Source organism: Peromyscus leucopus, chromosome 6 (genome assembly GCF_004664715.2).
Source record: "Peromyscus leucopus breed LL Stock chromosome 6, UCI_PerLeu_2.1, whole genome shotgun sequence".
NCBI classification, from domain to species: Eukaryota; Metazoa; Chordata; class Mammalia; order Rodentia; family Cricetidae; genus Peromyscus; species Peromyscus leucopus.
In genome coordinates, this window is record NC_051068.1 from 103,819,013 (window position 1) to 103,837,384 (window position 18,372).

The 18,372-nt window shown below is 46.3% G+C and overlaps 1 protein-coding gene across 8 annotated transcripts in view; it reads left to right on the top strand.

Annotated features, from left to right (window-relative positions):
• Window positions 1–1,099: 1,099 nt before the first annotated feature.
• Window positions 1,100–18,372, top strand: part of Lef1 (lymphoid enhancer binding factor 1) — a 115,858-nt gene continuing 98,585 nt past the window's right edge. For 5 of the 8 annotated variants that reach the window (XM_037207106.1, XM_028856852.2, XM_028856868.2 and 2 more), the window contains exons 1-3: window positions 1,100–1,325; window positions 3,539–3,605; window positions 4,972–5,105. In XM_037207106.1, the coding sequence (XP_037063001.1) occupies window positions 1,119–1,325; window positions 3,539–3,605; window positions 4,972–5,105 (408 nt within the window). In that variant the 5' untranslated portion in view covers window positions 1,100–1,118. Of the gene's footprint in view, window positions 1,326–1,845; window positions 2,474–3,538; window positions 3,606–4,971; window positions 5,106–18,372 lie in introns of those variants that run through there. The other 3 variants (XM_028856889.2, XM_037207107.1, XM_028856896.2) reach the window with 2 other exon arrangements.

The following is an 18,372-nucleotide window of genomic DNA, read 5'->3' on the forward strand; positions in this document are numbered from 1 at the left end:
ACCCGACTGCGCTCTCGGGGGGCCCTGGCATCCGGACTCCCCCGGAGCCTTGCAAGCCGCCACGCTCCGGGTGTTCCCCTCCCGTCGGCCTGGAGGAGCCGAGGGGCCACCGGCAGCTCTTTGCTTTGACAGAGGGGAGGCGGGGAAAGAGGCGAGTAACAGCGCCAGCGAGCCAGGCAGAAACTCGAGCCGGGAACAAAGAGGGATCGGGCGTGTGTGTGTGTGTGTGTGTGCGTGTGCGTGTGTGTGTGTGTGTTGTGTGTGTGTGTGTGTGTATGTGTGTGTATCGGCCCGAGCTGCGGGCTGGAACATTTGGGTCCGAGGCTCCTGCTGTGACTCCCCAAGACGCCGCTGTGCCAGCCACTGCCGATTCCCAGCGCTCCTCAGCACAAACTTTATTCTTGGCAAACTTCTCTTTTTCTCCCCTCCTCCTCCGCCCCCTCCCCCCAGCAGATTAAATGCTCCTCCAGAAGGAAAACCGAAGCGAAAGGGAAGGAAAGAGGCTCTAACACGGACGTCTGCAGCCTGGCTTGCTCTTTATTGTTTACCCTTCAGGAAGTGGACTTTGCGGTGTTTTCTGATTCTCCTCGCACCTCTGTTGGGGCAAACGGGGCCTTTTGGCCCAGCTCTCCTCGAAAAACCAACTCCGACACCGGCATCTGAAGAATCCACGGTGGAGAAGTTTTGCACGGCGACGCGCCACGGGACCCTCCTTTGCACTTTGGAAAGTCGTGTCCTCTCCGGAACCGGCGTCCTCGGTGCACAGACCCCAGCAAGGCGGGGCAGCGGGCCGGCCCCGGCAGCCTAGCCGAGCGCACGCGGAGCGCCGCAGACGCTCTCAGAGGCGCCGGCGGCTGCCGCCCGCGCAGTCTGGTGCCCTTCGCCCCGGGGCCGGGCGCCGGCGTCCTTCTAAGTGAAGTGGGGAAGCGCGACCATCGCGGCGGCTCCCGCAGCTGTTCCGGCCGCGGGCCCCTCGCTTGCCCACCCCGCTTCCATTCGCAGTCCTCCCACAGCTCTCACCCCCACTCCTCCCCCACACACCTCACATCGACACCCCCCCCCTTTCCTGCCGTCGCCGAGTGCTCCCGCAGCGGAGCGGAGATTACAGAGCCGCCGGGATGCCCCAACTCTCCGGAGGCGGCGGCGGCGGGGACCCGGAACTCTGCGCCACCGATGAGATGATCCCCTTCAAGGATGAGGGCGATCCTCAGAAGGAGAAGATCTTCGCCGAGATCAGTCACCCCGAAGAGGAGGGCGATTTAGCCGACATCAAGTCCTCCTTGGTTAACGAGTCCGAAATCATCCCAGCCAGCAACGGGCACGAGGTGAGTGGGCCGCTGTCCGGAGAGGCGTGGCGGGTCCGGGGGACGCCGAGAGGAAGCCAGCGGAGCGCGCGGCCACCGTGGCCGCTGCGCCCTGGTCCCTCGCGGGCTGGGCGGGGGATAACGGCCCCTGCTCCACGGTGCGCACGTGTGTGAGCGGCGGGCAAGGACATTTAGTCCAAGTGGGTCTGTGGCTAAACGGCGGTGAGTGGGCAGGAAACGTTGGCCTTTGCCCGACCCGTTTCGTCCTCCGTCGTTTCGGCGGGGCTGCGGGGAGCGATGCATTAAAAGCAGGGATGTCTAAGCACAACTGCGAAGTCCATCCTGTGTGGCGGGGGGGGGAACAAAGTGCATCCGCTAGCTCTCTCGGTACAGTGTGCAAAAGTGCGTTAAACCACCGAGGTTCCAAGGAGCGGAGCCCCAGGCGGGAGGAAGGAGAGGCGGGCGTGGGCTGGCCAGGAGGGGCCCTCCCAACCGCCACGGAGGAAGGCGCGCGCCCCCAACTGCGGGGGCGTTGCGGGGCCCGGTCCCCACAGTCGGCGAGGCTGCTGCGGGGAGCCGTGGGCGAGCCGACCCGAGCCACCCAACAGCATCGACACCGCAGTCCTTCCGCCCGCCACCCCGGCATCTAAAGTGGAAAGAAAGGCGTTTATTTGGGCTTAGGCAGGCCTTGGATCTCTGCAGAAGAAAGGCGAGCCCGAGAGCGGGGCGGCGGCGGCGGAAGCCGGGCCGCGGCTGGGGAGGAGGGACACGCTTTATCAGATCTGGGGGCCAGCTGCAGGCGACGGCGCTGGTAACCCGAGGAGAGTAAATAGAGACACGTGGGTGCCGGCGCGAGGGAGCCGAGAGCCGGGCCGCGCGCGAGCATCGGATGGACGGAGATACCCCAAAGCCCACATCTCACCGGCCGCTCCGGCTTAGCCGCTGGGGAAACCTCACGGGGACATCCAGTAGAAAAGTTCTGATACCCAAATGATGTCCCCAACGTTTTTTTCCTGCCAGAGAAACGTGGAGAGTATACCCTTTTCCTTAAATGGCAGCCTTCTGCCCCCACCCCAAAGAAAGGGTGGTTTCGGGGGCGGGGACATTTTGGGTTTAAAGAGTACTTTTAAGAACACCTCAGAGTTACCTTCTCTGTCCCGATGGCAGGGGTGAGTACGCATTTGAGAAGGCTGGGGGAGGGGGGTGCTGGTTCCTAGAGTATAAGGGGGCTCTCTATTTCCCAAAGTTCAGCAAAAGGTAGAGGAGGGCGGCTAGGGTGCAGTCAAAATCAGGTAAATAAGGTTTCTGTGCGCCTGAAGGATGAGGTCGCCTGGAGGACAGAGGTTCAAAGAATCAAATACCGTCTAAACTCTGGGGCTTTTTGCCAGACGGTAGAGTGGCCTCTCTGTTCTAGAGGAGTCCACAGATTTCCATCCACCTCACATTTCCACGGTTTACTGGTCAGAGGTGAAAAGCAGTGCTTTGGAAACCGAGAACTACTGGGTTGGGAGTTTGAACGGACCATCTTTCCGCGGTGCAAGTGTAGCAAGCAGCCTCCCTCAGCCTCACGGAGGATGGTGAAGGGGTCATACCGCTGATTTGCACGTGGTTGAGTCGGGTCGGTGGCGCTTACCAAAACTGATATTAACTGGGCTACCTTTTAGATGTCTACAACCAGACTCTCAGTTTTCCCTCCCTTTAACCACAGACCAGCTCTCTCCTCTGATAGCCTGCTAGCATTCAGCCTTTAAGTTGTACGTGAATGCAGTTCCAGCTAGGACTGCTTCTTAAACAATTTCCCTAAGACCTCAGCAAAGGGATTGTTTTGTTTATGTTTCCAGATCTCGTTTTCAGTTACAATATGGTGTTTCTGGTGGCGTTTAATCAGATCTTGTCAAAGTGAACCCAGGCTGAAGAGGCTAACACATCTTAGAAGTTGGGGCTCCCAGGAAGCACTGATGGGGTGTTAGAGCAGGACACGTCATCCCCAAATTCACTTTTTCCCCCCACCATTCTTACCTTTTGATCTGGAGACCTAATAACCACTCAAACACATACATTGAAATAAGATTTTCCAGTACTCAGGCCTGCCCTGTCTGTCCTTCATTTTAACCAAATGGGTAGACTGAGTTTTACCTAAACCTCTTCCTTTGGATGACCAGCAGACACACCCTAACGGTTACAAACTCTAAGACTGTCTTCTTTCTTTTGGGGGTGGCTCTCCACGCCATTAGGTGGTAAGACAAGCACAGCCCGCCCAGGATTCCTACCACGACAAGGCCAGAGAACACCCTGATGACGGTAAGAGGCCTGATTCTCTTTCTCCTCACTCTACCAGAGGACACGTGCAGTTTGAGTGTCTGGTTTTGATATACTTCCATTTGAGTTCAGTAGGCTGGGACCAGATATGCAAGACTGTGCCCATGTACGCACGACCTTTTTGACAGAGTAGGAAAGAAAGCCCAGAAACTCAGTTTCTCTTTCATTGTGTGTATTTCATTGAGAACCAGTCCTTGCATGAGCCTAGGCCTCTGGGTTCCTCTTGCCTTCCAGAATCTCAGAGAAGAGGGAATGTTTCTGAAGCATGTTTTTCAACAGTAACAATTTAGAATTTTTCATTTGCAACACTGCTGTGTGTAGTTTCTCAGTACAGAGGAGGAGGAAGGCAGTGTGTGGACAGATGGATCAGAGCTCAGTAAAACTGAACCTAGCTTCTAAAATAGAAAAGATATTAGAAGCTGCACCTATCAACTGATAGGCATTTCTCCCATTGCTGATTCTTGTCAATACTCAAAAAAAAAAAAAAAAAATCCCCACACACATGTGTGCACCCTCTTTCTTTGCTCTTTCTGAGTTTAATCAGCTCACCATAGGGTTCAGTTGTCAATCAGCTGGCATGTCTGGTCTCCTTCAATTACTTAACAATTGGCCTGTCTAGAGTGGAATGTTTGTACATTCAGTGTGTCGACCAAGGGGCAGGGAGAGAGCTGTATATCAGCCTTCCTTCTTGGCAGCAAATAGTTATACAGATTAAAAGTAAAGGGACATTTCTTTGGCAGACTGACATAAGTTTAGCCATGAAATTAGGTCTTCCAAAGGTTAATTCACTACAAATTTGGGTTTTAACCGTACACTAGATCCAGTTTTCTCCTTCAGGAAAAATCTAACGTTTGATAAAAATCCAGAGGCACAGGTGGAACTTTTGAGTTTATCTAAAAGGAGATGTCAAATGTATAAATATGTGTGTGTGTGTGTGTGTGTGTGTGTGTGTGTGTGTGTGTGTGTGTGTTGGGGGGTAGATGGCTTCACATATAACAGGTTTTAAGTTTGTGTGTGTTCCCTTGGGTTTCCGTATTGCTCAGTCCAGTTTGTTAGCATTAGTACAAATTAAGTTAGATGAATAACACTTATTTTTGTAAAAACATCAGTTAGTAGTGGAAGTAAATTGAACCACATGTTTTTTAAACATCTGGTTTGCTGTTAAGCCATTGGAGAGCATAAATACTGTCAATCTAAAATAGAGCATAATAATCCAGTTACAGTATTTTATAAACAAATATTTTATGTAAAGCCTGGCTTGTCTTAGGAGCAAAAGATTTTCTGATGAAAATAGTGTGATATAAAAGGAAAGTCGATGCAAATTTGATTGTTCTTTGAATTCTCCCAGGAAAGCATCCAGATGGAGGCCTGTACAACAAGGGACCCTCCTACTCCAGTTATTCTAGCTACATAATGATGCCAAATATGAACAGCGACCCGTACATGTCAAATGGATCTCTTTCTCCACCCATCCCGAGGACAGTGAGTAACATGCTGATGTTGAAAATTATTTTCAGACGTGCAAATTAATTTGTGTTTCAGCAGAATGCTTATTTCTTCAAGCACATTGGTAATGCCTTCACTGTGTGTGACTAGTCATCACTGGGTAAGAGCCGTGTAAGGAACAGCAGCCTGAGAACAGTGCTGTCTTTATGTTTCCCGTTTGGGTTTTTAGATTCAGGCTGATGGACTAAGATGAATAAGTAGAGGATCACAAATTATGAAACCAAATGGAGCCAAGTCAACAAGTCTGTGATTTTTATAAGTACTGTGTTTTCTATGCTGATGATGGGAAGAAAATGGATTTAATCTTTCAGTTAACAAGGACCAGGTAGCTTTCAAAACCCTAAACCGTTTAGAGGCTCATTTGGACCTAGACATGCAGACTGTTATTTCGGCTTGTGAAAATGTCTTCTTTTATTATATTAGCTATTGTTTTTAAGGAAGGTGGATAAGCCATTTTATTTTCACTTCATTGTCAGTGGGGAAAATATCATCTCAAGGTCCTGTACTAAAAGTCATTGCTATTTTTAATCTTTTAGTTCAGTTAACTTAAAGTTGTAAAAATGCAGTGTCACATGTGTTCAATATTAAGCAATATTAAGGATTTCATGTAATTTATCGGGGGGGGGGGGTAGAGACTGCACCTGTGTCTCCAGAAAACATCTCAATGGTAGCTTGTGGAGGGTGTGCGCGTGATCGTCCTGGTGAATATACTGAATATACTGGTGATTCTTGGGAAGCTGCTGAGGTGGTCAGTAGCTACTTGGTCCCAGGCCCATCCCTTCAGCACTCAATGAAGAACATGCGGGAATGAGTCTCAGTGACTTCTTGGGGTGATTCTACAGTCCCATGGAACTCAGTGCTTCTACAAACGCTTGGGGGAAGGGGTGTCACGGAGGCATTAGTGACAATCTGAGAGCTGGGAGCTTCACTGGAGAAGCAGAGAGGCAGTGGCTGGTGTAATCAACCGGAGTGCTTGTGGCTGTCGGAATGGTCTCAGCCCTCAGTGGTGAAAAGGATAGGTGTGTGGAGTTGGTGGGCCTTGTGATTTTAAACTTTAAGTGATCATTTTTTTCTACAAATTCCAGCTGGATGTTTAAACTGAAGTAGGGAACACAGTTTTTCTCATTTTTATAAAGCAGCTGAAATTGAGCTCATGGGGATCAAATCTTGGAGATTTTTGTGATGTTCCTGTTACAAGGAATGTTCCCTCACATTATCTTAAAACATTTCAAATATTTAATGTCTGTGTGGTATGTAGGATCTTTCTACCTAAAAAGGGGGATGAATTAATAAAGCAATTGTAGTCTATTACTTAGAGATTATCCCCCAACACACACTGAAAATGCTTCTGGGTTTTAAAACTTAGAGAGGGCTTGTTGAGCCAGAAAGACAAATATATCTGTTTTTTTAGTTTTGTTTTGTAATAGTTTTGCAGGTTTGGGGTTTTTTGTTTGTTTGTTTGTGTTGTTGTTGTTGTTGGTTTTTAATGGGAGGGGTGCTTTGGATAAGGAACAGTTGAAGATTTGGTAGAAAGGCTAAAAGGTCAACAAGTAATCTTTTCAAATCAAGTTCGAGTTTAGGTAATAGAAGTTGGCTTCCCAAACTGTTTATATTTTCCCCGTGAATACAGTTGTTCTGAATTGTAGTTTATTCTGTAGAGAGAACAGCTGCTTCTCTCCAGATGAGACATTTGGGGAATTAGCAGAATAAACTTCCTGGTATTGATAGGTAACTCCTACAAACAGTGAGTTCTCCTTTCCCCTTTAAGGTGGTGTTCTGTCTTAGGTCTCTGTGGCCTTTTCTCCCGATTCCTCTGATGTATGTTTTTGGTGTGTGTACGTGTGCACACATGTGCATGCCTGCCGACCTTCCTTATATCCCAGCACCATTTTGAAATGTCAATAGGTTGGAAGATATTTACTGTTACATATGTATTAAAATGTTGACATCCATGAATCAGTCATTCATTGCTTAGGAGAGATTTGTGGGCAGAGTAAATGTCACTAGGTGTAGCTTGTGTTCAGAGAACCGTTACTCTGTTTTCTGATGCTTGTGCTGAATCCTCTTACATGTGAAAATGCATTCGTGTTAGGTATGTCTTATTGAGAGATCCTGCAGTTTGCACAATTCCAGAAGCTTTTCCGTTTTAACCACAAGGCTATGTCAATTTTTTCAGAGTCCAACTGAAGTGAGTTACAATCTTTGGTTTTTAATACCCAACAGCTGTTTGTAATGTTTCTGAGATCAAAAACACTTTAACCGGAAGGCAGCCTCTCTTCTTCGCCCTAACCACACTTGTGCTCTCTTCCTCCTCCTCCTGTCCTCAGCAGGATTGTTTGTGTCACTGACTTCAGCAAGGGTAGACTTTCTTACGGGTGTCAGGAGCGGGGTGACCATTTGCATTTGAGTTTAAGGGTGGGGGCATCCCTGTGACTTGGATTTGCATTACAAACAACCCCTGGTTTATTGTATCTGCTGCCTGTGAGAACTGGGGAGAAACATCTGTGGGTGGCAGAGGCATCGGCTGGGCCCCTCTCCTTTCTGAGTCTAACTGCGGTCCCGAGAATTCCAGCTGTGGCCAAGTGGCACACACAGGGGCGCCTCTTCTGAAATCTCACCATAGCCATATGCCGTTGGTCCTGTTGTAAGCCAGGCCAGGCATCATGGTACCTCTTCAGGAAAACGGCCTTCACCCACCCATCTTTTCTCCTTCTGCAAGGGTGTTTGAGTTGGGACCTCCTTCTAAAACTGGAACTTTTAAGGGAGTATATCTGTATCAGACATCTTATGAATGAGCCTCTCCTAGAGTTTTAAATACGAATTTTTAGTTCAGATAATTGAGCAAAATCAAGGAGAAAGCAGCCGTGACCACCCGCTTGGTGTCGGTGTGGGCTCTTCAAGCACAGAAGATGAGAAGGTGTGCAAGCCTGTAAATATTTCAGAGACAGGACCCACAGAGAGTTTATTAAAATCGTATTTCCAAACCTTTCTTTCTCTAAAGCTTATTTGTGAAAATCAGGCCAATGTCGAGGTATTACTACAACAACTACAACAACAACAACCACCCCCAGTTCTTTGCATCCCAAGCTCAGTGTCTGAGCACAGTGTGAAGAATGAACCCTGGGCTGAGCTTCTTTAGCATATGAAAGTTCCCTCTTGGGCTAAGATTGGCCTGTGGTTATTCTTCTTGGGAGTCAAACTTCCATCTGTCCTTCCTGCAGCCCAAATGGTTAACACCTTGCCTTCCATTTCTCTCTCCTCTGATGCCTGGGGAGGGAGTGGTACCAGAGAGCCAGGAAGCTGGCCATGGCCCCTGACCTCAGTAGTTCTGAGTCATGAAAGCTTCGAACATTCTGGTGCTCTGTGATCTTCCTTAGGTGTTTACGGCTCCATTTCAGCCACCTTTTCAAACCTTAATTTTAAAGTAGGAATTGCTATGGAAAAGTTACAGGGATTCATTTTTTATTATTTAGAATAACTCGATTCTGTTGGATGACTTTTCTGTCAAGGAATTCACATTTATATTTCAGATGAACAGGTCTGTGTCTGTTACAGCTCCCATCCTTGATTTTGTATTAGTTTACAAACAACTAAGGTTTTACTTGGGTCAATGTTCACATCTGGGACAAAGGAACTGAGGTGGACTTGGCTAACCATGAAGCCCCTGAATACCACTGTGCTGATGTTGTATGGTCTTGAAACAAACTGTAAGATACAGAAACTCAGGGGGCAGTGACTGACTGGACTTGTGCCTCGTGTGAGGCTTTTGAAGGAGGGAGATCTTTGTCCTGCAAGGGGCTACCTAATTTGACTTCCTGAAAAATGAATTTAAATTTTCTGATTCCAGCTGTTTATTTTCTCACAGCCAAGTAAGCTGGGTTTTTCCCTCTTTACCCTCGAGCATAGGGTATATTTTCAAAGTGAATTCTGTCTGATATTTGTATGTGGCTGTCAGGGGAAGGTGTAGGAAAATTCCTCTTCCGAGTCCCTGCTTATTCTGCTTGATCCTTCCTTACTACGCTGCTGCTCCAAGTTGGGAAAGACTCATAATTGAGAAGAATTTGGAGCGATTACTATTGCTCCCCCAGATAGAGCACATCTCTAATGACGTCACTTATTCTAGTGTCCCCTCCACGTGGCCCTTTAGTAGGCACATTTACTGATCCACATTTACTGATCACTGATCCTTATTCAGTTATGTCTTTTGAAATGACCTTAATAGTTTTGGTTGTCTATTCAGAAAGACATGAGAACAGCTCAAAATATAGTAACTTCACTGACACAAGAGCACTAAATCAAACAGGGAACAAGCCATGTGTTGTTTGGTTGGTTTAGATTTTTTTTTTTTTTTTTTTTTTTTTTTTTTTTTTTGAGACAGTTTGTTACTACATAGGGCCTCGAACTCAGAGAAATGCAAGGACCTTTGCTTCCCAATGCTGGGCGTAAAGGCACGACAGCCAGCTGGATCCTTCTGTTTTGATGCATCCTAGATCCTGGTACAGATTTTTGCTTTATTCCCATCAGTTTCCTTGTTCTGGTTCCGTCCTCACTGCAGCCGCACACTTGGAATGCCCAGCAGGGCTGGAGTTGACTAGGAAGCCCACCTGGCCTTGGACGGGGAGCCTCAGGAGCATGCCAGCTGAGAACATGTGCAGCTGTTGAGTTTTTAGAAGTCAATCTGTGAACTCTGTGGGCAAACCCATTTGGATTTAGGTGACTGAAATTTTTTGAGCAATCAGATCACTCTCTCTTTTGTTTTAAACTCCTTTTATCTCCATTTACCTATTATTGATAAGATTGGGATTTTTATGGATTCATTTCCCTTTGATTTTGGAGAAAGACTTGGAGTTTAAAACTCAAACATTCCAGTGCTGTCTGTGGCCAGCGGAAAAAGCATGTGTGCATTATTTCCAGGTGTATGTAGCACCCAGCAGCTACCATACCACAGGAGTGGTGGACGTAGGACTGAAGGTTGTTTTTTAAAAGAAGGTGTTCATTTTAAAGTTGTGCTCTTTATAAGCACCTGTGACAAGCCGGTCCAGTCTGTAGGGAGCCAGTGCCCTGATAATCGAGAATGAGTGCTGTTCATGCTCACCCCAGGAAGCCTATGTTCATTTGTCACGGTGTTTAGCTAGCACACACAAAGCCCCGGGCTCCGTCCTCAGCACCACACAAAGTGGATGTGGTGGTACAGACATCTGTAAACCCATGACTTGGGAGGTGGAGTCGTGAAGATCAGAAATCCAAGCTAATCCTCAGCTACTTAGTGAGTTCAGGGACAGCCTGGGATACAAGAAATCCCATATCAAAAGTGAATGAATGAATGAATGAATGAATGAATGGGCTACAAGAAATCCCATATCAAAAACAGATAGATAGATAGATAGACAGATAGACAGACAGACAGATAGATAGGATTTAAAAAGGCGGGGGACAAGGACAAAAAGTAGTAGCCATAGGCTTTATTGAAATAACTGTTAAAAATATACTTTTGGGACCAACTTTGGTGGCATACACTGATATTCCTAGCTGCTTGGAAGGCTGGAGCAGGAAGACTGAGTTTAGAGTTCAAGGCCAGCCTGAGCCAGCATATCAAGATGTGTGTGTGTGTGTGTGTGTGTGTGTGTGTGTGTGTGTGTGTGTACATACGTAAACTCATAACTGCTTTTTAAATACTGCAACTTAATTTTTTTTTTTTTTTTTTTTTTTTTTTTTTGGTTTTTTTCAAGACAGGGTTTCTCTGTGTAGCTTTGCGCCTTTCCTGGAACTCACTTGGTAGCCAGGCTGGCCTCAAACTCACAGAAATCCTCCTGGCTCTGCCTCCTGAGTGCTGGGATTAAAGGCATGCGCCACCACCGCCCAGCTTGCAACTTAATTTTTTTAAAATTTAACTTTATTCATGTGTATATGTTCTACATAGTGCATACCAATGAATACTGTTGCAAGCATGCCAAGATGGACATGCGTAGAGGTCAGAGGACAACTTGGCAAGTTGTTCTCTCCTTGCACTGTAGGTCCCAGGATTAGAACTCAGGTCACCAGGCTTGCTGAGCCATCTCCCACTGGCCCTATTATGATATTTTTTAAAAATGAAATCACAATTTTGTAATTATAAACTTTCCTTATAACTCTGTAAATCATGTTAAAGACGTAAATGATCCAGTCTCTAAAACTTAGAGCCCTAACGCCCAAAACGAGTTAAAAGCCAACAGCAAAGAACATAAATGAGTAGGGGTGAAGAACCAGGCCTCTTCATCAGAGGGCTGTGGAGCAAGTAGGGGCTGCTACCTCAGACACTCCAGCACCCCAGCTGCGTGTGTCCCACTTAACAGAGGTGACAGCGAGGAGCACGGGGTCTCTAAAGAAGACATTTATGTGCTGTGTCCACTCCAGCTAAGCTCACTGAAATCATGAACTTGCCTGTGTGTATTATTCCAAAGCTCGCTAGGGAATGAGAGCCTGTATGGGAGGTCCTTCAGGGCATCACCACGTAGGAAGAATTTAGGTTGCTCTCTCTCTCACTCCCCTTGTTAGAGGCAGAGAAGCTGTGCCACAGTAGGTCTAGAAATAGACATTTTCGTTTTTGCCATTGTCTACCGGCAATGAATCTTTCAGAGCTCTACTACTGATCCTTGTGACTTCCTATACCCACCAGTCAATCCTGTACGGCATCTGGTGGCAGTTTTGCAGAAATCACATTTTGATCTTCACTGGGGTAATTTACTACCGAGACGATATACAGTTCACGTTAATAAAGGCGATTAACCAGGCCTGGGGGCAAAGGCCTGTCATCCCAGCTACTCAGGAGGTTGAGGCAGAAAGACTGTAAGTTTCAGGGCAGCCTGGAAGATTTTGTGAGATCCTGTCTTGGAAAGAAAGGAGGAGAGTGCTGGCAGCATGGTGCCGTGGTAGGTGCTTGCGGAGCTTGCCTGAGACCCTGGGCTCAGCACCCAGTACAGCAATGTGAGTGGATGAAGGAGCCTGTTGCTACTCACTCACCACTGAGGAAGATGGGCTGAAGAGGCAGATGGAGAGAGACTGTGATGGGAAAAGAGGAGGGCTTCTGGGAAAGCTTGACTTGAAAAACAATACTGCCAGTCACCCACCTACAAATTAAGTCTGCTCAAATATTCTTTAATTAAAAAAAATTGTAATCCTGATAAACCTTTAAAGATTATTGTTTGTATTGTGTGTAGATGTGTGTATCTGCATGCAGGTATGTACATGTGAGACCAGAGGCATCAGACCCCCTGGGACTGTAGTTACAGACAGTTTTGAACCACCTGATAAATAGATGCTAGGAACAGAACTTAGGTCCTCTAGAACAGTAATTGCTCTTTCCTGCTCAGCCATCTCTCCATCCTGATAGCTCTCCAGTCTGAGAGCTCTGTCATAAACACTGTCAACAGTGATGGTAGTTGATCCCTTAGTCATGAGTTAGTTCATCCAGGATTGAGATAGTTATGTCAACCTAGATGAGAAGGGATCATCGTCAGTTCCCCCCACCTCACCCCACCCCCACCCTGTCATCTTGCTAGACCAATAAAGCACCAACAGGAATGTATACATCCTTGTGTCTATTTTTGGATTTCTAATATGTTCCCTCTTTTTATCAAACCAAATTCCTTATGAAATACAAGACCTGAAAGTATCTGCTAAATAACCTTGTCTTTTAGTGTTTTCTTTATTCTCTGATTTGTTGTAAAGGGTCATTGGACCACTGTGCTGCGTGATGTGCTTACTGAACATCAGTATTTCATGGAATGTTCTGTTTCCAGGTAATATCTGAAATAGCTCATCGGGAGAATAAAAAGGGATGGGACCAGAGCCCCGGAGGATTCTTGTCTCTTACGTAGATCCTAGACACCTAGGACAGATGCAGATGGCTTTTGTCTCACAAGCGCCACCCCTAAGAAAACGCCCCTAAGTGCCTCCTGGCCTCATGTCACTAATGCTTTGCAGTTGATTTCTGCTCTCTCTCAGCTGCAAAGCCAAAGTTTTCACTAACAATTGGGGCATTTTTAGATATTAGAAAGTCTGTATAATCTTCACAGATACGTGTGGCTGGGGTGGCTTCTAAGCCAGTGTGTGCCATAAATTGATTACACTATTCCGTGAAACTGAGAGCATGATCTTGAGATTTTAGGGAGCGTTGATGGAGGGAGGTCCAGGGTTAGATGTCAGATGACCCGAGGCCTAGTCCGAAGTCTTTTGCCCTCTTCTGGAACCTTCGCCAGCCTCTGTTTCCTCTCCTGTGTGGCTGGCCTTCCTTACTGTGCCAATATGGAGTTCTGGTGGCACAAAGCAAGCCTGAGAAAGTGTTGTTTCCTAGGCCTGGTGGAAGAATAGATTCTAGAATGGTACGGACCGGTGTCTAGATTCGCTCCTGGGAGGGTTCCTGTAGCTGTGACCGGTGTGTGGCTGGACCATGAAGCTCTGGAGAAAGGAAGGACAAGTGATTCTTCCTGTTGCCATGATGCTGGCCCAGAATCTGGACCCTGGTTCGTGAAGGCTTTACCCTAACCTTTGGGAAGTTGTTACATGTCTTAAGTTTTAGGGACTCAGCAGCATCCTTGTCCCTTTGTGGTGTTTCTCTTGGGCTCCTTTTCTCTCCCGGATGTCAGGAGAGCCTCATTCTCTCACCTTTAACCCCGCCTCTCCTCTAAGTGAAAGGGATATGTAAGGGGATGGCTTCCAGATTCTCCCTAAAGTCTCATATCCTCCCAGCATTTGATAGGAAGTTATCAGATATCCTATGCTCTCTGCTTGGCATAGGAGTAAGTCAGAAGGGTTCTCCTCTTAACCTTCTAGGATCTGGATTTCTTCCTCTATTGCAAAATTACCTGGAGAGGAGCTTGAGCCATGGGACTGTGAGGACAAAGAGCTGGTTACACTTTTCCTGGGACATTTTCTTCTGGCTGAAATCTTTCTGTTTTGGCACCAAAAGAGATCAGGTCCAAAGGACATGTCAGCTGGGCATTGAGGGAAAAAAACAGTCTGTGGAAAAATTCCAGTTTCCATCAAGTCTCCCTCCTACAATAAGGTGCTTTGTCGACCAGCTCCAATGGCTTGGATCAAGGAGAAGATACTATGTGAGATGAGGGCCTTGGCTTGATGTCAGACACAGCAGAGGAAGGAGCCGGACTTCCAGCCAGTACTGGAAAAAAAAAGGAAAGAAAGAAAAAGACACTAATTTCATTTTATTTCAAATGCGTTAAATTTAGATTATTAAAGTCAGAGACAAAAAACAAAAGGATTAGAAGCAAAGAAATGTTTACCACTTACTACTACTGGCTTTAACAAGTCAGCCTACCCTGAGGGTAAAGAGAATCAACTCTCTCAAATATTGCTCAGTATTTTTTTGGTCCATTTTTATGAATATGCTAAAATTCTTAGATTAATAGCCAGTATCACTGTTTTTTTTTTTTTAATTTTGAAGTGAAAATGGAAAAAGAAAGTTTTTTAAAAAATACTACCTAGTAGCTTAATTTAAAGATCACATGAACCTGGTGTGGGTTAAAATCTCTGTGTTGAAGTCAAGCCCATGCTAAGGATGGCAGGAGCCGCCCCCAGGTTAGCAGACTGTACGGTCAGGGCCCTTTCCTTAGGTATACACTTGTTTGTTGTCATTCAAAACAGTCACATTTGCCTCCACGAATAGAAAAAAAATGTTATTAAATCAATCATAATATTGAAAAAAAATCATAATATGTAAAGCAGGCAAGCTGCTTGATTTGGTTAGAAATTTCTTTTCGAAATCCTTACCTATTTTTTATGAAGATAAAAGAACTGTTTTTTAACTACAAAGGCTTGCTCGGCAGCCTATGAGACTTCTTTTTTTGCACGTGTATTAAAGCGGTGGGGTCGGGTGCCATGTCAGGCCCCTTGGCCTCCAAACGTGAGTTCTCATCACCCAGCCCTGGTCCAGGCAGAGGATGCTGAAGTTGTTTACCTGTGGATACATACACTGTATCGGGTTCTCTCCTAGTGCCTTGCCCTGCTGACCCCAGAGAGAACCCACACTGTTCAGCATCATTTGGAAAGCTTCCCACACTCTGGAACAGTTGCAGATCTCACCTCCTCACTTCTCTACAGCTGTTACTCCAGACATGTGTCTTTTTTGTTTTGTTTTTCAAGACAGGGTGTCTCTTTGTAACTGCCCTGGCTGTCCTGGAACTCGCTCTGTAGACCAGGCTGGCCTCGAACTCAGAGATCCACCTGCCACTGCCTCCCAAGTGCTGGGATTAAAGGCGCAGCACCCTCATGCGCAGCTCCAGACCTGTGTCTCAAACCTTGCTCTGAATCTGTGTCTGGATTCTGTGGCTCAGTGTCCCTGAAATACCCCATTCATCTTCTTGTCCACACTTAAGGCCCAGGGTGGAAGGTGCCACCTCCTTGAAGCATTTGACAGTTTCTCTTCTAACTAGGAGTGGCCGTGCTGGCCTGTGCATTTCTCCTGGATCTTTAGGGTTCTTGATACATTTTACAGATGGATTCATTTTTAAAAACTTTATGTGCATGTTTGAATGAATGTCTGTGAGTGTGTGAGTGTGTGTGTGTGTGTGTGTGTGTATGGGTAGGTGCATATTTGTGGGTATGTGCAAGTGTGTGTGTGTGTGTGTGTGTGTGTGTTGGTATCTAAAGAGGCCAGAGGTGTTGGAACCTTCTCGAGTGTGTTACAGGTATTATAGTGAGCCACCCAACGTGGGTGCTGGGAACTCAACGCAAGTCCTCTGCAATTGCATCCAGTGCTCTTAACCATCTCTCCAGCCCCTGTGCATACGTTTTGTATGAGTTAGGTATCTCCATGTCCATTTCTTACTGTCAGCTCCTTTGAGCACAGGGATCAAGTTTTAACCTTCTGTTACCTACAAATTTTTATACTGCATGTCATGATGCAGGTTAGGAATTTTAAACTTCAAGAGTAAAAGCTGACAATGTCAGATACCAGTCCATATTTATATGATAACTCTTAAAAATGTATAGGTTTGTGCTGAATCCCAGAGCTAAGATTGAGTTTAGAAATTTTCATACTTTTAATGAACTTGATATTAAGCATCAGTTTTGAGTATGTGGTCCCTGCAGAACTTTCCTACACTCCATGTCCATAAATGAGGTCATTTAGTACTCAAGGCAAGCAGTGCTGGCCTTAACACCCCACCCCCAACCCGGCCCAGGCAATGGATGAGGGAACTGAGGCACAGAGTGTAGAAAATGTCAAGAAATAGAAGATCATACGGAGAAGACAGTTTGCCCTGTCACACGGCTGGCCCACAGATGAACTGTGAACGGGACCTAAATCTTGACTCTGATTGCAGGCTGCTTTCTCTAACTTCAGCCTGTCTTTCCTGTTACCCAGAAGATGCTGGAGGACTTCTAATCAGTGGATTTATCACTAGCAGTAATTCATAGAGAAGAGTGTGGTGACCAATGAGACCTCATGTGAAAGTGTGAACTTCCCCACGCTGTCCTTGGTGGCGAGACCTGTTACAATGTGAGGGGCAAGCAGTCGAAAAAGGGGGCAGATGATGTTGGGGAGCGCTTTGGAGTGTTCTAGCTCGAAGGCCAAGGGGGGCGTTAACAAATCGTGGATTTAAAAGGAAGAGGAGGTTTTAGGACACATAGTCTGTCTTCACTTTTTTTTTTTTTTTTTTTTAATTAAGAGATTTTCTATTTGTTTTACATATCAACCACGGATTCCTCTGTCCTCCCTCCTCCCACCCCCAGCCTTCCCCCCAACCCATCCCCCATTCCCACCTCCTCCAAGGCAAGGTCTTCCCTGGGGAGTCAGCAGAGCCTGGTACATTGAGTTGAGGCAGGTCCAGTCCCCTCCTCCCTGCACCAAGGCTCTGGAAAGTGTCTCAGCATAGGCACTAGGCTCCAAAAAGCTGGCTCATGCACCAAGGACATATCCCGGTCCCAATGCCTGGGGGCCCCCTAAACAGTTCAAGCTAATCGACTGTCTCACTTATCCAGAGGGCCTAGTCCAGTACCATGGGGGCTCCTCAGCTATTGGTTCACAGTTCATGTGTTTCCACTACTTTGGCTAGTTGTCTCTACTTTTTCCAATCATGGTCTCGATATCTCTTGCTCATATAATCCTTCCTCTCTCTGGTCGATTGGGCTCCTGGAGCTCTGCCTGGGGCTTGGCCATGGATCTCTGCGTCTGCTTCCATCAGTCACTGGATAAGGGTTCTATCATGACAGTTAGGGTGTTCAGCCATCCGATCACCAGAGTAGGTCAACTCAGGCACCCTCTTGACCATTGCCAGTAGTCTACAGTAGAGGTATCTTTGTGGATTCCTGGGGACCTCTCTAGCACTCTGTTTCTTCCTATTCCCATGGTGTCTTCATTTATCGTGGTATCTCTTTCCTTGTTCTCCCACTCTGTCTATGTCTTCACTTTTATGTCAAGCAAACAAACAGCTGAGATCTAGAACCAAGTCAGAACGATGTAGGTAATGAGCCTTCATAGAAGGCTTACGTAGTAGATGCTTTTGAAACATTTGAAAATTATCAGCTGGTTCATTCAACACCTAACTGTGTCATGCTCAATATAGTTTTGAAAATCCCCAGGGAATAGTTACTGCTGACGGGTATCACATGTATTTTTTTTTTTTTTTTTTTTTGCATGTGCTTCTAAGCGAATCTTTATTGTTCACTTCCAAGGGACTCAGTGGCCCCGGTTATTCTCTGATAGGGTTTAGTAGGTTAATCAAATAGCTGTGTGCCCGGAGATTTTTGCGGTGCTTGCACTCTGGCAAACAGCATAACCTATGTTTTCTATAGGAGCCAGGCACTTACACATACAACTCTTCCGAAGGGTGTTCCTTGTATGACAAACCGTTATGTTGTAGGATGGGCGTCGCTTTTAGCTGTCAGTGCTGGTTTTTCTGGTGTCCTCATGTTAAGGTAAATAAGAGAACTTAGTTTAGTAACAGTGGGAGTCCTGGTCGGTCCTGGAGCGTGGCAGCCTTGGCTTTTCCTTAAAGAGTGAAGAAAACTTCTTAAGGGAAGTGTTTATTAGGATCAGTCTTTTCTCTCCCAAGAGGAAATTGCTGCCTCCTCCTCCTCTTCTTCTCCCCTCCCCCCTTTCTTCCTATTTGTCATATATATGAATATGTATACAATATAAATGTAAATCGGGGGAAACCCATGAAAGAACAGAAAAATAAAGAAAAAGCACCTAGATTTTTGTCATTCAGACATTACAGTTTTACTTATGTCTACCTGTGTCTTAGTG